Below are 23,088 nucleotides of genomic sequence, written 5' to 3'. Positions count from 1 at the left end.
TTCATAAGATGTGAGGCAATAGTGATTAGGGGAATCAGAAGAGATTTTGTGTTGTAGAAGATGCTGCTCAAGCAGAATTTTGAAGGAAACCAAGTATTCTAAGAGGCAGACAATGTAATCTAGGCATTGGGAGGGGGGCAGCTAGTACAGAGGCATAAGAATGTGGCTGGGGGTACAATGGATAGAGTGTTGGTCCTAAAGTCAGGAAGATCTGAGCACAAATCTTGCATCAGACACATATTAGCTGTGTGACTGGGCAAGTCACTTAATCTATGTCTGCCTAAGTTTCCTTGTTTGCAAAATGGGGATAATAATAGCACCTAACTATCTCTCAGGGTTCTAGTGAGGATAAAATGAGATCATATTTGTAAAGAATTTTGCAAACAAAGTGGTATATAAATGCTAGTTATTATTTTTTTGGTAAGTTATGGGAGATGTGTTGTTATGTGAGAAAGGCCACAGGAAAATGCTGGTTTGGCTGGATTGCAAAGTGCGGGAAGGGGAGTAAAATTGATTAAAGTCTCTCAGCCTTTTAAGGTCTCAATTTCCTCACCTGTAAAATGAGTAGGCTGGACTGGATGACCTCTGAGGACCACTCCCACTCTAAATCTATGATTTGGTGTTTCTGTGGGATAGGGAGGAGGCAGACCTGATGAGAGGGGAGTAAGTGAGAAACAGGACTTGGGGGAGAAAAGCCACATTACACAGAGTCCTGAAATGTAGGCAGAGGAGTTAAGACTTGATGCAGTAGGAAACGGACTCAGGGAAGGTTTTGGAACATGGGAATAACGTGATGAAAACGATGCTTAAGGAAGATGAGTCTGACAGTCGGTATGCAGGATTAGTCATAATACCACCATCTCTATCCCTTTGAACTCAGGCATTTGAGGGGCTCCAAGCACTTCACAGGCAATCTTTGGAATCCTATTTCTGTATTAAACCAATTGTGTTGAGGGAATGCTTACCTCCCTGTCTGGCAGGAAGAGGAGACTGCTACCACAGCGTGGCACAAAACCTCTTCTCCACCAAGAGCCTTTTCAGAAGTCTCATGGTGGCATACGGAGGGGACCCTGGGCTTCCTGAGGCCCTGAGAGTGGAATGCAAATCCTTACCAAATTGGGAGTGCGGGGATGGAGTAGATCTGTCATCCGAGGACAACCTAAGTCAAACGTGGATGGGCTCGTTCCCAAGGGGTGTGATACCATGGCAGCAATTGTTTAGGCTGTAGTAATTCACTATTGCTGTCTACTCATGTATGAAGGAATTGCTATCTACATCAGTGTGGGGAACACCACACCAAAGAGATGGAGTTTCCTTCAGAGTAGTACAGTGGCCAGACCTAAAACATCTCACTAAATTCAATTCAACTCCACATGAGTAAACCCTTAATAATGATTGCTTTTATCTGTTATTTTATTTTTTATTTATTTTTTCCATTTCTTTCTAAAAATATTTTATTTTTCCCCCAATTCCTGCCATTTTTAAAGTGCCTGCTTGTGACATAAGTCAAAAACATAACTGTCTCTGCCATTGAGGAGCTTGAGGTAGTGTTGGATATGATGCGTACACACGTAAGAATAATATCTTGCATCAAAGTGCTGTGGGAAAGTTTGAGTAAAGAGAGAACACTCAGTTGAGAAGGTCACAGGAAGCTTCACCAGAGATGGCATCTGAACTGAGCCTCGAGGAAATAGAAGGATTGCGTGAAGCAGAAGTGAGGAGGGCGAACATCCCAGGCTCGCAGAAGGAGCCCATAGGCCAGACTGGCTGGAACATAAATATATATAAAGGAGACTAATATGAAAAAAGGCTGGAAAGTTGGGTTCTAATTTAATCCAATCCAATAAATATTTGTTAAGCATTTATGTGGCAAGACACTATGATCACTCGCTACTGGGGATACAAAAATTTAAAAATGATAGTCACATTCCAAGTAGTGTTCCTTTCTTTTTCTGATTGGCCCCAGGGGCCAAACCCTGAGTTCCTAACATCATTTTTATCCCTTGTCATTCTTCCTCTTTCTCATATCCAAATCTTGCAGCATTCTGTGCATCTGACCCCTCTTTTAGACTCAAACAATCATCATCTATCCCTCATTGTCCCTTGTCTGATGAGGGCACCAGCCTCCTACCTGCTCTCCCTGCCTCGAGGCTCTTGCCACCTCCGTCCATCCACTTCGAAGCAATTTTCCCCTAACTCAGATCTGACCATTTCACTCCATGACTTAATAAGCTCCAGTAGTTCCCTATTATTTCTAGGATTAAAATATAAATTCCTCTGTTTGGCTTTCAAAGACCTAAGTAATCTGGCCCCATCCTGTATTTCCAGCCTCATGATACATGACTCTCCTCCCCGCATTCTTAAATTTGGTCAACCTGGCTTTCTCTTAGTTCCTTCCATAAAATGCTCCATCTTCTCTCTCCACACCTTTGTACTCAACATCCTCCTTCCTGAGCTCAGCCTCAGAAAACCTCTCTCCTCCTTCATGTGCTCAAACATCACCTTCTACATGAAGCCTTTCTGGATCCTCCCAAATGCTAGTGACCTCCCTCCCGAAGTACCTTATACTTAACTACCTTATATCAATTCTTTTCATGTTTATTCTGTAATATACTTACAGATATCCTTGCTGTCTCTCTTCCTTCCCTCCTTTCCTTTGAATTAAATATCCATGAGGGTAGAAAGTCGTTCATTTTTGTCATTTTATCTCCAGCATCTGGCACAGTATTTGCCACATAGTAGGGGCTTAACAGATGCTTGCCTGCTTGAAGTTGCATAAAGATAAACTCAGGCTTGATGTCAGGAAGTTTTTTCTAATGTCTTGTTGGAACTGTCCTAAAGCAGCACCCTAGGGGGCTCGTGTGATTCTTTCTCTATGGATATCTTCAGGCAGAAGCCCTATGACCACTTGTCAGGCCTGTTTTGGTAGGGATTCCTGTCTGCTATGGGTTGGACTAGATGCCTGCCACATCTGGAATTTTGCAGTCTGGTGTCCACTCTGAAGAGTTCTATCTCCTTCCCCCTGAATTTGGTGTTCATTAGCTCAGTGGGCAGAGAAAAGCCTGCAAATTAGCAGGCCTGCCTACGTTGGCTCTGCTTTGCCGAGGGCTCTTCTTGACCTCTTCCTCCAAATCCCCCACCTGCTTCAATGACTTTTCCTTATCCACGGACACAGAGAGTACAAGTCTCTGCCTGTGGCAGAGCAAGAACAACCCACCAACATATAATCACAAAAAACCCCAAAGGAGTTCCAATGAAAGCTAAGAGACGGTGTGTTTCCTTATGCTGGCAGCCCATTCCTATTCAGGCTACACTCAGGTCCTCCGTCATCTCTTTTCAGCCCTGGGCAGGGAGGGCAGTATTTATTTTCCTGGATGAATTAGTGTCCTGTAGCTTTCATCAGGGAAAACTGCAGCTGGGAAAGGAAGCAGTAATCACAGCTGTCCCCCGACTCTCCTCAGCCTGAGTTTGTACCTTTCTGCACTTATCAAAGGTGGACGAAGGACACTAAGATGGCTGGCTGTACAGGGAGGAACCTTCATTCATCTTGCAGTTAGATGTGGGGTCCAATTCGGGCTCTGCCATTTCCTAGCTGTCATTATGGATTAAGTCTCTTTCTTTCTCTGAACCTTTTTCTTGCCCATCTGTAAAATGGTGAAAATAATACCTACTGCCTCACAGGACTGTGGTGAGGAAGGCGAAGGGCATAGATTTAGAGCTGGAAATGGAGCTCATCAGCCACTTGGTCCAGGCCCCTCATTTTACAGATTGAGAAACAAGGCCCGGAGTGGTTAATGGATTTGTTCAAAATTCATGCAGTTCTTAAGTAGTAGAGTTGGGATCTGACTTTACAAACCATAATGTGTGATAGAAATGTGGGGTTATTATCTGCCCAGGTACACTTGCTTTGCTCCACAAATTACAAGCATCACTGGTATGACCACACTTAGCCATTAAGGGAACTGTGATTCATTTCTCTCTCCTGGCCTGGTGGAGGTTACTCCCTCTTGATCTTCAGCAGAGACAATAGGGACATTAAACCAACCAACAAACAAACAACCCCAACAGTTTTTTAAATAAACAAGTCAGGGAAAACCAAAGCAAAACAAGGTATGCAAGCAGAAAAGACAAGTTGATAAAGGGTCCTTACTCTGTGGCAGCTGAAGCCTAGCCACAAATCAACTTGACTGGCCTAGCCTGTGGGGCTCTTACTCCCTTCACAAAAGCATAGAATTTGAGATCTGGAAGCCATAGGTAGACAACGGATGTACACCCAGGTAGTTTTATTTTAAAAAGGTAAAATCTGTTGGATATTCAGTCATAAAGGACATTACTTTTGTTCATTAACCTAAGGAAACTAGAAGTTAATTAAAAATTTTAAAAATTAACAGCAAAATTATGTTTAAAAATTTATAAACTGCTAAGGATTCCTTTTAATCAAACCTTTACCCTAAAATGCAGAGCCACCTGTTTCAGACTTAATTTCTTGCATTAAAAAGGCATCTTTCCAACTGAACCCACATCTCTTAGTCCTGCACTTTGTCATGAAGGGTCAGTGGTAGAGTATAAGGACTGTACATGTTTTAAAAATGTAAAATGTTAACTTTTTGCTTTCCCTGCCCATAGCAACCAGAACCTCAGAACTACATCCTATAGGTTGAGACAAGGAAAATTAGAGGAGGCAAAAGGGAAATGTATATAGTCCTGGCGTTCTTTGTGAACTTGGTTTTTTAAAAAAATATTTTGATAACTGTATTTCAGTATAAGTGGCTTCTTTTGTAATCCTATGTATTTTATTTTATGTATTTAGACACATGATTCTGAGAAGAGCTTCACCAGACTGCCAAAGAAGGCCACAACCCAAAACAGGTTGAGAACTACTGGTCTGGTGGGTTTTTCCCTTACCTGGCTGTAGGCAGCTAGAGTCAGGAGCCTCCTGAACGTGGAAAGGAGAAGATTGGACAGCCTACCCCGACCCTAGTTGGAACGGTGTTCCATTAAATAGAAAAGGGCTTTTTTGTGAGAGGGAGAAGGAGAACGGGGGGCAGCACCCCCACATATCCATAGCTTCCCCACCTCAGTAACCCACTGTGGATCATGGATATAAACAAATCTGAACTTTTCTATTTTCAGCCTATACTATCTCTGGATTGATATGGGAGAGATCAGTAACAACTGAACTGAAAGTCAGGAGCCCTGGATTTGACTTCCACATTCATCATGTAGTTTTTATAAAGTTACTGCATTGTTTAGTGGAAAGAATATCGGACCTAAAATAATTAGATCTGGGTTTGAATACTGATTCTTATGTTTATAACCTGTGTAAACTTGGCTAAGTTCTCTCTCTGTGCTTCAGTTTCCTCATATGTGAAATAAGAGCAGTTTGATTAGAGGGTGTCTAAGGAACCTTTTGGGGCAACTATCCCTGTTTGCAGATGACTGGGGTAGAGCCAGGACTGAGGCCATAGGATCATAGATTTAGAGCTGGAACTGACCTTATAGGTCATCTAATGTAACACTTCATTTATGAATAAGGCAAATGAATCCCGAAGAGGTTAAATGATTTGCCCAAAGTCACCCAGGTAAATAATTCATTAAAGTTAGATTTGAACCTAGGTCCTTTGAATCCAAAGGATTCTAGGGCGGCTAGGTAGCACAGTGGATAGAATGTGAGGCCAAGGGTCAGGAAGACTCATCTCCCTGAGTTCAAATCTGGCCTCAGACATTTCCTAGCTGTATGACCTTGGGCAAGTCACTCAACCCTGTTTGCCTCAGTTTCCTCATCTGTAAAATGAGCTGGAGAAGGAAATGACAAACCACTCCAGTATCTTTGCCAAGAAAACCCCAAATGAGGCCACGAAGAGCTGGACACTACTGAAACGTCTGAACGAGGAATTTCTGGCTCTAAATCCTATGAATTTTGTAAACTCATCTTTAAAATGAAGATGCTAGATTTAGATGACTTCTGTGTCTCAGTTTACTCATCCATAAAACGAGGGGTTTGAACACAATGGCCTTTAAGGTCTCTTCTAGCTTGTAATCTACAATTCTGTGATTTCTTCTAGCCTTAATATTGTAGCTCTTCATTGATAACTTCACTATTGGAGATGGCCTGGGGTTCTTGAAGTCTATGCAAACTTCACCCAGTTGCAAAGGTTTCAAAAGTATAGGACCTTTGATGGAAGGTGAACTTGTAATCCAAGGATCAGCCTAGCTAAATGAATTCTTTTTTTTTTGGCGGGGAGAGGGGTCAGTTGGGCACAGTAACCATATGCTAAGGTTCTGGTCCCTGATGGAAGAGTAACACCTATGCAAATGAAATTCCAGACCTTTAAAAAAAAAGCCACTTCCTTTCATTTCACCCATCTTTACCTTGTTTAGTAGTCAAGGAGTACTCAGAGCTAAAGTAGTAGGGTTTAGTGACCAAGTCCATGTTCCCCTATTCTCTTATGACCTATGAGAAAACCCTTCGATAGGTGGAAAAGAGAAAGAAAATAACTTGAACCACAGAATATCATCATTAGAAGGGACTTCAAAAGCCATCTAGCCAAGCCCTACTTGGACAAGAACTCACTCTATAACAAAGAGTCTTAACCTTTTGTGTGTCATAGACTCCTTTGGAGGCAGTCTGATGGAGCCCATAGATTCCCTTCTCAGAATCATGTTTATTGTCACATTTCACAAAAGAAACAATAAATTTCAGTTAGAAGTTAGTAAAAATTAAAATGTAATTTTTTCCCCATCCAAGTTCAGATACCCCTTGAAATCTATCTATAGACCTCTTGGGGGGTGCTGGGGACCCCAGCTTAAGAACCCTTGCTCTACAATGTCCCTGACAAGTGGTTGTTCTGCCCTTGTGTGGAGTACTTTCCTCAGGTGGGACATGCTCTCCTGCCCCACTCCTCAACAGCTTTCCTTGGTAGGAAGTTTGTCCAGGCCTCACTGGAGATAGCATGGCGCAGTGGAAAGAGTGGGGCTGGCCTTGGATTTATAGAACTTGCGTTTGAATCCCAGCTCTGCCACTATCTCAGACAAATCATTGAACTTCCCTGGGCTTCAGTTTTTGCTGTTCAGTCACTTTTTTTCAGTCGTTTACAAGTGTCTGTGACCCCATTTGGGGTTTTCTTGGCAAAGATACCGGAGTGGTTTGCCATTTCCAGCTCATTTGACAGGTGAAGAAACTGAGGCAAACAAGGTGAAGTGACTTGCCCAGGGTCACATAGCTAGTAAGTGTCTGAGGCTGGATTTGAACTCAGGAAGATGAGTCTGGCCTCGCACCTTATCCACTGCTTCACTTAGCTGCCCCCCCCCATAAATGAAGAGGTTAGCCCAAATACCTTCTACATTTACTATGATTCTAAGTCTAAATGCTTGTCTTTATAACTTCTATCCATTGTTCCTAGCTTTGCTAGAAAACAATTTGAAATCCCTCTTCTCCCTGCCAGTTCTTCAAATACTTGAAGATAGCTATTACCTCCTCCACCTACATTCCTCCCCCTCCCCTCAAACCCCTAAAGTCTTCTCTTCACAAGGCATATTTCTTTTTTGAGCAAAAAGAACAGGGTCTTGTATCTTTTTTTTTTTTTTGCTAGGCAATGGAGTTAAGTGAAATGACCAGGGTCACACTAGCTGGATTTGAACTCAGGTCCTCCTGAATCCAGGGCCAGTGCTCTATCCACTGTGCCACCTAGCTGCCCTCAGGAGCTTGTATCTTTACCTACATTCCTTCTCAATTATTTTTCCAGACTAAACAAGTCTTTCTCCACCCCTCCCCTTCTTACAAATTCTTCCAGACCTATGATTTCACTAGGTTAGGTAACTTTAGGTGAGGAAGAGCCCTCTACCAAAGCCGATCAAAAACTGTTTCGCAATTCATAGTCTTAAGGGTGCTGCTAGGGGCATAGGGAGGTTATGTGACTTGCCTAGGTTCATACTGCCAGGGTGCCCTGAGCTACCAGTTTTCAAAAGCCATCACTACGCCAAGTTGCCTCTCCGTCCCTCTGAAATCTGTCCTCATATTCCCTGGATTGTTAGAGCAGCTTCCCTCTGACTGTCCTCCTATCTGGTAGTTTCTCCCCATTCCATTCCACCTCCCACACTGTGGCCAAAGTGATTTTCTTTAAGTGCAGATCTGACCATGTCACTCCATGACTTAACATTTAAGGTTTGCAAAGTGCTTTAAATATATTACATCATATGATCAATAAACTCTAGCAGTTTCCTATTGCCCCAAGGAAAAAATATAAATAAAATATAAAGCTCTTTACACCCTGATCCCAACCCATCTATCCAGCCTCACTGTGGAATTACTCCTCCTGCACTTTGTAATGCAGCCAAACTGGTCTTCTCTGTCCCTCATCCACCAGACTACAGATCCCAACAATGGGCCACCCCAACTCCCCTTTCCTAGAATACATTCCCTCTTCAACTCTGCCTACCTGAATCCATTTCTTTCTTCAAGATACAACTCAGGCACCACTTTTTACATGAAGCATTCTCTAATAACCCCCACACCTGCTAGTGCCCTCCCTCCCTAAATACCATATTATTAACTACTTTGTATTTCTTTCCTTGATACTTATCCTGTACATACTAACACATGTGTTTATTGTTAGAATGCCAGCTTATTTTGAGTAGGGAATTTTTCACTCGCTGTCTTTGTATTGTGTTAGCACAGTGCCTGGGACATAAAAGCTTGTTGATTGAATCTCCTTCAGTTATATTCTTCTTCCTGAGGTGAGCATGAAGAATTTCCAGTTCAGATGCGTGACATGGTTGTACAAGGTAATGGGTGTGTTTCTTATTTTGTTTCTAATGCTATTCCTGATGATGCCTTTTGGACTAATCTCTTTAGAGAACAGTATTCAATGATTTCCAGATTCCCCTTCTGCATCATACACAGCACCTAACTCAGAGTATATCATCCTATAAGTACTTTGGGAGTGTTTTCCCCTAAATGTACCCCTTGTCACTTGCCTACATTTGCTGTCACTTTTCTCAAAAGTGAAGGCCTTTAGACCTTTTTTTTTAACCATCTCTCTCCCTCATACTCTTAGGTATGCATGAACTGTTTCATCTGCAAACTTAAAGGTGCAGTCTTTTTCTTTCTGGACATTTACAGAAACATTCAACAAGATGGATGCTGGATTCTGGAAAGATCAATGGATTGATCAATCAAGAAAATCGAATATTTATTAAGTGCTTACCATGGGCCAGATGCTATGCTAGGTACTAGAGTCAAAACGATAAACATGAAACAGTCCCTCCTCTTAAGGATTGTACATTCTAATGGAGGAGACAACATTTGCATGTGTAAGTGTATGACGTACAGGTATGTATACGCTCATGATGGCTTTTTGGACGGAAGCTCTAACAGCTGAGGGTTCAGGAATGGCATCATGTAGGAGGTGGTGTTTGAGCCCGGCTTTGAGAGGATTGTAAAAGATGGAGGTGAGGAGCGAGTAAGTACATTCAAAGGATGGCCGGCAGTCTGTGCTCACACACAGGGAGAGGAAATGGAAGGCCAAGTTTAGGGAACATCTGCATGCCGGTTTGTCTGGACCACAGACAGTGTGAAGGAGCATAATACATAGTGAGGCGAGGAAGGTAGCCAGGTTTGAGGGGATTTAAATGCCAAACAAGGGAATCTGTATTTTATTCCAGAGGTAACAGGGAGCCATCGTAGTTTACTGATGGTGAGTAAAGAATGAGGTGCACCTCCCATCCATCTATTCATTCAAGAAACACTTATTAAGCATTTCTCATTTATAAGGCCCACCATGACCATCCTTCTGTGATGTCTCACTGTGGCACGGAAATGACCCCAGGTTTTAAAGGTTGTGACAGGGCTGTGCAATGTCTAGTAGACCCTTCAAGCTGGAGACCTTTTGAGTTCTGGCTTGGAAACTCACTCAGCGTGTGTCTATCATCCAAGGAGCAGCCTAGCTAAATATGGTCAGGCTCATTATCAGAAAGTTGGTCACCTAATCCTTGGTGAAATGGATTTGGAGCCAGCAGCCCTGAGCTCAGATCCTACTGTGACACCTGCCCTCTACATGGCCTTGGGTAAACTACTCTCTAGGCCAGGGGTGAGGAACCTGTGGCCTCGAGGCTACATACAGCCCTCTAGGTCCTCAAGTGCAACCTTTTGACTGAATCCAAGTTTTACAGAACAAATTCTTTTATTAAGGGATTCCAGCTCTGAATCTATAATCCTAGGACCTGTTTTGGGGGAAGGAGGCAATGACTAATGAAACCATCTACTAAAGAGGGAGTGAGTTAAGAATTGCTTCATGGAGGGAGTACACAGAAATGTAAACAAAATCTTTTGAATAACTGTACAGATTATGCACAATGCATTGTGTTAAAGATGTTGGGGAGCTAGAAACATGTGACATGAACTTGTTGTTCAATGGTTTCAGTCATGTCCAGTTGTTTGTGAACCAATTTGGGTTTTCTTGGCAAAGATACTAGAGTGGTTTGTCATTTCCTTCTCCAGCTCATTTTACAGATGAGGAGACTGAGGCAAAAAGGTTAAGTGACTTGCCCAGGGTCACACAGCTAGTAAGTGTCTGAGGCTGGAATTGAACTCAGGAAGATGAGTCTTCCTGACTCCAGGCCTGGCACTCTATTCGCAGCACTTATTAAGTAACTACTCTGCTAAGAGACTCAAGGGCAAACAAACAAACACAACAAAACCACTTTCCTTCTCAAAAGGAGCCTACAGTCTTATTAGCAACTTCTAGTACATAACTCCCCTAGGTAAGTGGCCATTTATCTCTACTCTTTGTTTCCTGATTTTTACAAGTTCGTTCTTTCAAGGTGAAACAGTCCTTCCCCAAATCTCAGGCTAACTTGTTTTGCTGTTGTTGTTGTTTTGAAAGGAATCTTTAGTCATCATCTAATATGTCATTTTAAAAATTATTATATTTAAATCATGAGGGAGAAAAGTTCTCAATGCCAATAGAAAGATGAGAGAAAAAAAAATCATGTTTAAGAGTAACTTACAAAAACAATAAGAACAAATATCCATCAGGAGTTTAATTTTTCATGAACAGGCTAAATTCATGACAGTGAAAAATTCACAACTATGACCAGAGTAGACAAATCCAAAATGTCATCTTGGATTATATCTGCCAAGCCACCAGGGCCATCACCTTTTATTCAACTGGGTTGTTCTAGTCCTTTCATTTATCTAATATATTGACCTAGGATATCTTTGTGGTGATCTTCCGTATGTGAGATTAACTATACTGTTCCAATTTAAAAAAAAATCCAAGCCAGACCAGAAAGTCTGAAATTATGTCATAAGTAGCGAAAGCAGTTCATCCTTGTTTTTTTTTTTTTTTTGGTGAGGCAATCAGGGTTAAGTGACTTGCCCAGGGTCACACTGCGAGTAAGTGTCAAATGTCTGAGGCCGGATTTGAACTCAAGTCCTCCTGATTACAGCGCCAGTGCTCTATCCATTATGCCACCGAGCTACCACCAGTTCATGCTTCTAAAGAAAAGATCCAATGTGGTTTATAATTAGGTAAGTCTCAACTAGTAAAATCAGAGAATCTCAGAACTGTACCTAAGAGGTCACACAATGCGGCGTAATGGAAGGGGAACTGGACTTGGGGGTCTAGAGGACCCTGATTTGGATTCAAATTCTTTTGCTTGTTATACACATGACCCAGAGCTCTCTGGGTCTCAGTTTCCTGTAAAGTGAAGGGATGAGACTTTACATAAGGTCCTTTCACCTCTCCATCCCGTGAGCCTGTTTCACTAGGACTTTTACCTACTGCTCCTAGTTCTACTCTCTGGGGCCGAGTAGACAAGTCTAATCCTTTTTCCACACAAACTGATACATACACACACCGCTCCCCCTTCTACCTGTACACATAGATCTGTGTGTGTATATAATATACATATACACACACACATATATATATATACATACAGATATATGAATGTTTCTATATATAGATATATACATTATACATACATATGTACATACATGCATGTATTCATGTGTGATTCTATAAAAGTCATTTAACCTCTCAGGTGTTCTAGACTCTCGAAGATGATAAATTATATTGGTAACAGTTTCTTCATCTGGGAATCCAGATGAAATCCAGTGAAATCACAGATCCAGTTCTTAACTATATCTATATGAGACATATTTACACACATATATTTGATATAAATATACCTACAGATATATTAAACCCACTGTTATGGGTTTCTTATAGAAATACATGCACATATACAACATAAACACACTTTAAGACTAGCATCCAAGGATTTTTTAAGTGCAATTCAGAAAGAGGGCATTAGATGGTGCTGTGTAACCACAAATTTTGCTTTACAAAATTCTAAATTCCTAAGCACAGAACCTTTCTGAAAGAAGAAACAATTATGCTGGGGATATGAAAATGTACTTTTTATATAATGGGGAATCTGTCCTTTCAATGGGACCATAAAAAGTATGCCTTCACATCCCATAAAAGTCTCCAAAAAGTCCCCACTAGAAAGCTCCAACAGCAACCCAAGCCAAAGAACTTCCAAAGTTGCTTCTCGGAATCTTTGTCTGCCAAACAGGGCTTTTGTGCACTTCACCTCCATGTCCTGATGTCACAGCCAGCAGGAGCAGCCCCAGGCTAAATAAACAGTAAGCCCCATTTTTCAACACACAAACACATAAAGATGTCAGCTCAAACTGTTTACTAATTAACACTTAAAAAGACACAAATTAGATATGCGTGGCTAAGAGCAATTATAATCAAGACGAATTTCTCTAGTCATCTGGGAACTGAAAAAAATGCCTAATTGCTGGAACCAATGTTTTAAAAACTGAAATCATGCCAGTTAGCAAATATGTTCATTTAAAGAACATTTCATGTGACTACACCCTTGAGAATTGACTACAAACATGAGAACAAGGAAAAATATTTCGGTATAAAATTAAAATTTTAAGCTCCCTTAGATTTACAACTTCTTCATTAAAGATGTCGGCAAACAGCAGCTCATAAAAACCTGTAGCAATTAAGTGGTTAAATGAACTGCCTCCCTTGTCAATTTTAAGGGAGTGATTAATATTAGATGTTCACTTTACTAATTAGATTCTCCCTAGTCTTTCAGTTTAAAGTCAAGTTAAAATGGAAGTTGGCTTGTTCCATAGAAGGTTCTCCTTGGGAAGGGTAGTAGGCTAATGAAGATTTAATGATGTTCATTCATTCGACAAATATTTATGAAGCTCCTACTACGCGCTAAGTGTTGGAGAAGATACAAAGATTAGGTCAAACAGTCCCTGCTCCATAATGTAATTTTCAATTTAATAGGAGGTAGTTGGTAAGTGGTTGGCAAATGACCCATGGTTAATAGGCAGCCATGATGCACTTGGAAGAGCACTAGATCAGTAGTCTGAGGACTTGGATTTGAATCTTGTCTCTATTTACTGTTTGGCCCTGCATAAAATATTCTGACTTCTGTGAACCTCAGTTTCCTCACCGGTGAACTAGATGATGGACAAAGTCTCTTCTAGCTCTGAATCTATGAATCTAATGCTACCTTTATACATGTTTAGGATGACTTCTATGCAGGGGTGTGCTAGTAAATCCGTAACAACTGGCTCACCAAAAAAAAAAAAATGTACACATGACATATTTTTAAGTTTGATCTGTATCATTAACATTTTCTCCATTTGCTTTCTGAAGTCTAGAAATCAACAAAACAATAAGTCAAGACGATTTCTAAGATGTAAATGCTCACACTGAAAATTTAACAACGGCCTCTTGGCCAGCTTCAGCACATCTGTTACGTCACACGATGCTACTGAACACCTCTCTCTTCGTGGAAACTCTCTCCTCTTTGTATTTTCTTGACAGGATATTATCTTGGTCCTTCTTCCTTCTCTCCAATTGGTCCTTCTGTGTGTCTTCTGTTGATGTCTCACCCTTCTCTGGTCTCCTAACTGCATTTTATGTACTAGGGGGAAGTTTGAGAACAATAATTTTCTATGCAAAGTGCCACAGTATGTTTGGTGAATTCTTTGTAGCGAGATAAAATTATGAAAGGAGTTGGTACAGTTGAATGGGAGGCATGGGTTCAGTCCTATTTCTAACACTTACTAGCTGTGCGACCAATTCACTTCATTTCTCTGTGCCTCAGTTACCTCATCTGTAAAATGAGGTTTAATAATTTCTATATTACTTCCATTATAGAGGTGTGGTAAGGAACTTTTTAAACCTTAAATACTCTAGAAATGAGAGCTGCTATTACAATACAGCCCTTTCATTAGATCCATAAATAAAATCGTGCTTAAAAATGGATTTGGGCCATTTGTTTACAGTGTGAAAGCAGTAATTTATTCTGTCTGTTGAATGCACTTTCCTGGAAACAATCTGACAGCATGGAATGGAAATGAAGGGAGAAAGACGGACCAGCCACTGTGGAAGCTTAATGCCGGCGACTATACATGGTCAGGATTACCCTCCTTTATGGAATGGAGCAAGTTGTTAATGAACTAAATGGGACAATGACTTTCAGCCGAGGCAGTGGCAGCGACTGCTTGTGTGCTGTTAAAGGAGGAATGAAAAGCAGGCAGTGAACAAAGGTAGGAAAAAAGCACTGGATTATCTAAGAACGTTTCTCTCTGGAATGCAGTGCCAGGGAAAATCCCATGCTGCCTGTGATATGGAAGCCATCAGATCCAGGGTAATGGAACTATTGCTTGCAAGGGAAATAAAGAGACACAGAAATTCAGAATATTTATATGCACATCTATCCATCTTCAGAGAAGATGCTTCATCAAAAGAATAAATTATGGCATATTAATGTAATGGAACACTATGGAAGGCTATAAAAATGAAGACTATGAAAAATATAAAGAGAGATGGAAAGACTTATATGAAGTGATCCAAAGCGAGGTCAGCAAAATAAAAACAAGCACAGGCGATAACCACATTTTTAAAATGAAAGCAATGAAACTTTCTAGGCACACAGAGAGCAGGATTCAAGACAAGAAAGGGAACAAATAGATGGTCATTGTTCTGATTTCGCTAAACTTGGTATTTGTGTTGTTTTTATTTTTCTAAGCAAAATCTAAACAATTTTAATTTTAAGGTTTGTTTGGATATTTATTCCATATTTTGTAGTTTGTATTTGTTCAGAGTGATGTTGTTTATTAGTTTAAAAAAAGAACTTAGGTTGCATAATTTAATTTTTTCATGACTCCAGAAGACAGAAAATTTTTGTGGAGCTATGTATTAGGATGAGTGTTTTTCTTGGTGAAAAAATCAACCTTAGATTACTTCCAACCTGCTACCCTTTCCGACCCAGTTCTGAGAAAAATCCTACTTCTACACCACAGATATTTAGGGTTTTGTGATACACTGCCCCAAAGAATTTCCATTTCTTCAGGAAGGCGTTCCCCCCCTAACCCCACCCATTCAGCTGTCCACCCATGACTGAACCATCAAAGGCCTAAGTGGAAGGTGATCATACATTCACTCTCCCATGAGTAGGACTATTCTACCTCAGATTAATTTACCTGCACTCTGGGAGGACTGAGGCCAGTTAAGTCTGAACCAAGTAGAGTACAGGGGAATGTTTATTTAGGTAGTCAAGGTATAGTGAACCTGGACTTGTAGCCAAAGAAACTTGGGTTTAAATCCCAGGTTTTGCATTTATTGACATGATTTTGAGCAAGTCACTTCATTTCTCTGAGTTTCAACATCCCTATCTGTACAATGGGATGATAACACTTATCATGTACCCTCTACCCATCCTTCAAAAGATCCTCATTTTTGTCAGCATGGCCATCCTAGTTGTTGACAAATAGCAACCACTCCATGCATGAGCAGTCTTCAGGTGTGGCCATGGCCAAAAAAATTATCTCCAACCTTTTGTTAGTGCAAAGAGCAGAATATGGAGGACCTAAGAGTAAATGATGGGCTCTGATACTTACTGCCTGAGTAATTTGGGGCAATTCACTCACGTCCTCTGGCCTTGCTTCTTCCTCTGTAAAACTGAAAAGGGAGGGAGGGCTGGACTAGGCTTCACTGTCCTGTCTACCTCTAAATCCTATGATAAGACTCTCTACGCTTAACTAAATTGGGCCTCTGTGCTCTTGCTCTCTCTGTCTCTCTGTCACTCACATACACACACACACACACACACACACACACACACACACACACACTCTGAAAGCCTTCCCAGCTTTGTAGGACCTGCCAGACCTTGTCCTTTACTGGCTTAACCTTTAAGGACCCCTGGTCACTGCCCACTTTGTGGTAGGGCACTGCATGGAGATGTCAGCAGACGGTTATAATTAGGATCAAGCATAGGAAAGAGTATGTTTGTGGAGGCAGGGCAGCAGGGTTGGGAGACAACAGAGTGATAGCTTTTAAAATCTCTTTTTTTTTATCATGTCTTCAGTCATTTCATACAAACCAGTGATACCAATGGATGTTTCTGAAATGTGTCAGATGCCACTGACAAATCATTTTTCAAAGCTGTTCTTTGCCATATGCTCTTAAGCTGAAACAAATCAATCCAAAATCAAGGGGAAAGTGGCTTATCCAAAGTCACACAGCCAGGAAGTGTCAGAGCTGGGATTTGAACCTACATCTCTTCTCCAAGTCCAGTGTTTCCCATTGTCTCTCATTCCTTATCTTATCTCATCATTTTAGAGTTGGCCAAGTTAGGATTCACCTGCAAATTCTGCTCTGTTGAACTATTCTTATAGGAACCAGAGATCCCTAGTGGATCAGGAAAGCCCACCTAGTCACTCACGAGACAGTAACCACCGACATTCCTTGCTTCCGATTTGCCAGCATTTAAAGTATGGAAGGGAGTATATGACTTGAGACTGTTGAGTATCCTGTTCTGACTTGTGGTCTGCCTTTATTTCCATCCTACCTTCTAGTGGTCATGGACTTCATCATCAGTACCCTACAAGTCCCTGGGAACCTTAAGAACACAGCATTTCAAAGTTGGGAAGGTCCTTAGAATGCAAAATGTCAAAGTTGGAAGGGATATTAGAGATCAAGTGTTCTGACTTCTTTATTTTAAAGACAAGGAAACTGAGGCCCAAGAAGGACAACAACTTGCCCAAGGTAACAGAATGATCAAGTAGTGGAGTTGGGGCTTAAACCTAGGTCTACAGACTGAGTGTTCTTCCCAGTGCTCTTCCCCCTAAATCATGCTACTTCAAGACCTAGGTAATAAGGACTGGCACCTCAGTTACCAACAGGCTGGAGATCCCTTCAACAGACTACGCACCACACTAAACTATTAAGGCAGCTAGGGTGGGACAGTACAAGGAGAGAATTAAATGAGATAATATTTGTAAAGTGCTTAGCACTGTGCCCAGCACATAGTAGGTGCTTAATAAATGTGTCTTTCCTTCCTTTTCTCCCTCCTTACTTCCTTCCTTAGCTCCCTCCTTCCTCCTTCCTTCCTTCCTTCCCTCTCTCTTTTTTTTTCCTTTTCCTTTCCTCTTCTCTTTCCTTCTTTCCTTCCTTCCTTCTACACTTTGCAACATGCTGAATGAATAAGCCAGTTTTCTCTTGTTCTTAGATGTGTCCTTTATAAAGTTACTAATCAAGTGTTAGTAAGAGTGGATTCTATTGCTATGATCTGACACTGTGGTCTCCAGCTCATCACTGAATTATGGAATCCTAACAGCTAGAAGGACCTTAGAAGTCATCTGATATCCCACTTACTTTTACAGCACTCCTGACATATGGTCATCATGGTGCACTTCACAAAGGGATTAATAAATGCTTGTTAAATGAATAAATGAGTGAATTTGGCCTCTGTTTGAACAGCAGCAATAAGGAATAACTACCATAATGCTAAGTGCCTTCTCTCACAACGTCTAATGCACGATCTCCATTTTCTCTGGGTATTTCATGTGCACCGAATGTGTGAAAATATTTTTTGTCTCTTCTACACCTGCTCCAGGTACTCTTTGTGCACTGAATGTAAATGTAAATGCCTTTTATCTCTTCTTCACCTGTTCCAGGGAGCAGCAGACCCCAATACCTTGCTGTTTGCTACCAGAGAAGCCTGAGGTGTGGTGGAAACTTCACTGGACTGAGTCAAGGAGGAATGGATATGAGTCTTAGCTCGGCCACTAACTTGGGTGAACTGGGTAGGTGCTATTGTTATCCCTATTTTACAGAGGAGGAAAAAGAGGCTGAGAGGAGTTAAAAGACGTGTTCAGGGTCACACAGCTAGTAAGTATCTGAGACAAGAGCTAAACTCAGATACTCCTGATTCTAAGTCTAGGGCTCTTCTAATCAAATGTTCTAGATTCCAAAAGTTCCTTAGAGTAGAGCATCTAAAATTCAACTTGTACAGAGAAAGGCAAAAAAAAAGGTGAAAAGATTCAAAACCAGGTCATGTGAAGATCGAAGAACATGCAGAAGAAAAGACTTAGCAGGGATATGAGAGATGCTTTCAAGTATGTGAAGGGCTGCCTGTTGTGCTTGGTCGGAGATGGCAGGACCTGAAGCAGTGCAGGGAAGTCACAGGAAGGTAGGTTTCAGTACAACGTAGGAAAGTTTTGGCTACAGCAATGGAATGATCAGTTTGAGAAGATAGTGAATTTCCTATCACCTGACATCTTCAAGCAGTGGCTGCCAGAATCATCGTCCAGGGAATTTCTGTTTGGTGGGGATTGGGCTTGATGATCTCTGACTTCTAGTTTAATTTCAGGTTTCCAGGATCCAAAACAAAAGATTTGCAGTAAGCAGAGGAAAAGCCATGGTAGAGAAACTACCTATCCTGCTCTTAGCGTATTTTCCCAAATGTGTATCGACATTTGTAAAAAGGAGCTTGTCCTCCAAAAACTTTCATTGGAATGGGAAAAAAAGAATGAAGTAAAAGGCAAACATCTTAAGAAGGGGTCATTTAGTCACATCCTGACATTCAATTTAAGTTCAGCGAGGGGATGATTAGCAAACAGATAACCCCATTACAAAACTGTAATAGAGCTTTTCAGATTTTTTTAGTAAGTTTGCATTTTGGACTTAAGTGATCATAGGAATAAACTCCTGGTTCCTTTATCAAGGAATTCAAGGAGACAGTACTGCAGAGAAGCACTGTGTAAACAAAGCCCATCCAGATGTCATGGGTCGTGAGATTTAGAGCTGGAGGGAACCTCCTAACACAAAAATGTTAGAGCTAGAGGGGACCTCAGAACACAGAATAACAGAACTAGAAAGGAGATAAGAGATAATCTCATTGAACCCCCTCATTTTATAGGTGGCAGTGACTTGCCCAAGTGACATAGTAAGTAAAAGTGGCAGAACTAGGGCTTGAACCCAGGTCTCTGGACCTCAAATCCTGTGCTTCTTCTTCTGCACTTTCAGTCCAACTTGCTCATTCATTCTGACTTAACTGACATAATACTACCTATAGAAGTAGAATTTAAAAGTCCAGAAATGGATATTACGGAAGGCAAGAAGACATCTGTCATGGTTTCATACCCTATTTGATTTTAATAACCTGTTCCTCCCCCTACCCCCTGCTAATTTTCACCAAGCCAGTAGTTATAAGCTCTATTTATTACTTGGTCATCTTGTTAATTTCCTTAAGCACAGAATTTGGATCTGCTCCATTTCATCACTCATAACATATAATAATAATGCTGTCTTCTGCATACAAAGATGATGTTGCTGACCCATCATCACCAGGGCATACTTTCGTAGATTTTTTTTTCAGTAATAGTGACGTGTTTGCACTGATCTGTTCCACTATCTTGTTCTCCATCCCACCCCCACCTCAGCAATATCTAGCCAAGGGTATTAAATTTTCGAGGGCATGGAACAGGGCGCCATTAACTTGCCAAGATGGGAGCCAAACCCACGACCTTAGTTTGCACTGTGCTCTAATCAAGTCTCCTAACCAGTCATTATACTTGGCACACTAAACATTCAGAAAACGAAATTCCAGTGGACACCAAAATATTCATGAGGCTTTATTCTTTTATTAAGAAATAGGATATTTACAGTGAGGTAAATAAAAATGACACTTTTGTAGTACTTTAAGGTTTATAAACCTCTTACTCTGCAACAACCTTAGAAAGTAAGCAGGGTAAGGATTATCATGTCCATTTCACAGAGGAGGAAAGAGATGCTCCAAAAGGTTTAAATGAGCTGTCCATGGTTATGAACTGGAGCCAGAATTGGTATGTGGGTCTTCTGACCCTATGCCCAGAATTTTTTCTGCTATACCATGCTGGCTCCTACAAGGATAAGTCATCTAAAGGAAGAATGACAGAGGGGAGACCCTAGACTCCCTTTTGGAGGCAATCCTTGAACAAGCTCCATCTGTGCAAAGTCCAACTCAGATCTCATCTCCTCCTTGAAGATTTCCCTGATCCTCTTGATAAAATACATTAAGTGCTATAAAAGACACCAAATTAAAAAAAATGAACAAAAAAGGAGGTAGGCTGGTCAAATAGCAATAACAAAGGATCATAATAACAAGTGCTAACATTTTTAATAGCATTTTAAAGTTTGAAAAGCCACATATATGTCTGTCTCTCTATCTCTGTTTATTTTGTTATCTATCATCTCATTTAATCCTTGTGACAACTCTGATGTAGTTGCCAATAAAATTACTATTTTATAGATAAGAAAATTGAGGCTGATAAAGGTTAAGTGACTTGCCCAGTCAAACAACTGGTAAGTGTTTGAGGCAAGATTCAAGCTCAGGTTTTCCTGATTCTATGCCCAAAATGCTATCCGACTAACATATGGATAATTTATGTTCTGCAGTAACCATGTAAAGTTAAGAGGCCCATAAGGAAGGCTCCTCACACAGATATTGGATATAGAAAAGAACTGAACACAATGAAGGCATAAATGGAATTGTGGTCCACACCAATGGAAGAAGTGCTCAAATCCATTAGATGACAGATCCAGTAAAGTATCATAGTTATTTAATTCAATTTAATAAGCATTATTAAGCATTTATTACAGATAAGGCACTGAGCTAGGAATACAAAGACAAAAATTAAAAATAGTCCCTCCCCTCAAGGAGCTTATATTCTACTGCGGCATATAGCATGTAAACAGATTTTTTTTTAAAAAGACAACTTGAGTAAGGAGGGATCAAGAGGGATCAATTTTTCTATAGGAGGTAGTCCTTGCACTCATCCTTGAAAGAAGTTCACGACTGTAAAAGGCAGAGGTGAGGAAAGAGGGCATGCTAGGGAGGGGAACGGTCTGGGTAAAGGTATAGTGGTAGGTGTACAGTAAACCTGGGTTTAGAGAACATTAAGTAAGTCAATTCAGCTGGAACAGAGAGTGTATGATAGTGAATAATGTGAAATACTTCTGGCAATGTCAGACAGAGCCATATAATGAAGTACATCAAGGGCTAAGTTGATGGATTCATATTGCCTAGAGACAATAAGGAGGCCACTTAAGACTTTTGAGCAGGGGAGTAGCATGGTGAGATCTGCACTTTAGGAAAATTATTTTGGCAGTTGTGTGGAGGACTGGTGGGAGACATGAGAGATTGGTAGTAATTAGGAGGCTATTGTGATAGTCTAGGTGAGAGGTAGAAGGCCTGAACTAGGTGCCAGTGGTAAGAAGCGGATAGTTGCAAGAGAAAGATGTCATGGAGGAAGAATGGACAATATTTGGTAACTGACTGTGTGTGGGGTGTGTGTGGAAGGAGCAAGTGGAGGGAGAGTGATGGTGACTGAGGTTCTGAGCCATGAAGTCGAGGGAAGTCTGGAGGAGAGGTCACTTTTGTGGAGGAAGAAAATGACTGATGGACAAGTTGAGTCTGAAATACTTGATATTCAGGAGGTACCTGGTGATATGGGACTGGAATGCAAGACAATGATTAGGGATTAGCTACCTGTACATGAGAAGAAAGACTCCATCATCTTTAATTTTTAGATCTGTCTTAGGCACATTTCAGAGTTTGGGCCTGGACCTGTGATTTCATTGGCACGTGGAAGTCCCAATGAGAAAGCGACTTCTCCTAATGCAAGTTGGCACCCTTGTTGTGACTTCCAACCTCAGACAGCTGCCTATAGCAGGTATCAGCAAATCATAGCCCAAGGGCTAACTCCACTCAGGCCACTCCCTGTATGGCCTATGAGATTAGAACAGTTTTTCTTAGCTTGTGATATAGGATGAAGCTCCACTTAAGCAACTGTAGCAAACACCTAGCCTAGAGCAACGAGAAGTTAGTGACTTGTCCAGGGTCACACAGCCAGGATGTACAGAGGCAGTGCCTGAAGACAAGTCTTTGGGTTTTAAAGCCAGCTCTCTTCACTAGGCTGTACTGCACACAGCAAACACTTGATAAATGTCTGTTCAGGGCTGAATGAAATCAAAGACCCAAACTTCTCAAGGGATCCTAGAATTCCACAAACAGATGGGACCTCACAAACCAACCTACCCCATACTTGAATCAGGAATCACCTCCACAGCAAGAGAAGAAATAGGACATAGCGTACAGAGCACTGGATTTGGAGTTAAAAAGACATGGGTTTGAAACCTGCCTCACTCACTCACTGAATGGAGCTCCCAACTTGGGGTCAGGATGTCTGGGTTCAAAACCCACTTCAGACACTTACAGCTTTATGACCCTGGGCCAGTCACTTAACCTCCTCTTTGAAATGACGGAAATTGAGTTGGTGGCCTCTGAAAGCCCTGTCAGCTCTATGTCCGTAATCGTCTCGGTGACCCTGGCCAACTCACTTAACTTTGCTAAGCCCTGTGTTTCCTCACCTGAAAATGGGGTTAATAATAGTGCCTGTTTCCTAGGGCTGTTGTGGGGGTCAAATGAGATGATGTATGTCAAGTGTTTTACATACATGTGTGTATAGCATTATATACATGTGAGCTATTGTTAACATTCCTGACAGGGAGCTCTCCAGCTTCTGCTTCAATTCCCTCCAGCTGGGGGGAACTCATTAAGTCCGGAGGCAAAGAATTTCATTGTTAGGGAGGTCTGTTTTTTGTTTGTTTGGTTTGGTTTTCCTTTAAATCAAGCCGTGAAGGATGCAGCCCTGGGCAGAAACCTGCCTCCCTCTCACTTTCCTCCCTTCACGCATTACTTCTGGCTTCGCCC

At 41.3% G+C, this 23,088-nt stretch overlaps 1 protein-coding gene across 4 annotated transcripts in view; it reads right to left on the bottom strand.

Annotated features, from left to right (window-relative positions):
* LOC114046895 (multivesicular body subunit 12B) overlaps positions 1-23,088 on the bottom strand; it is a 327,435-nt gene that overhangs the window by 41,733 nt on the left and 262,614 nt on the right. Inside the window, exon 10 of one of the 4 annotated variants that reach the window (XM_027867505.1) lies at positions 19,991-20,396. The exons of the other annotated variants lie outside the window; for them this stretch is intronic. Coding sequence (XP_027723306.1) covers positions 20,250-20,396 — 147 coding nt within the window. The 3' untranslated portion in view covers positions 19,991-20,249. Of the gene's footprint in view, positions 1-19,990; positions 20,397-23,088 lie in introns of those variants that run through there. 4 annotated transcript variants of the gene reach the window in all.

Source organism: Vombatus ursinus, unplaced genomic scaffold, assembly GCF_900497805.2.
Source record: "Vombatus ursinus unplaced genomic scaffold, bare-nosed wombat genome assembly UNPS02014786.1, whole genome shotgun sequence".
In the NCBI taxonomy this organism is placed as follows: Eukaryota; Metazoa; Chordata; class Mammalia; order Diprotodontia; family Vombatidae; genus Vombatus; species Vombatus ursinus.
The sequence above is the reverse complement of the archived record's forward strand: the minus strand, read 5'-3'. Positions and strand labels throughout refer to the sequence as shown.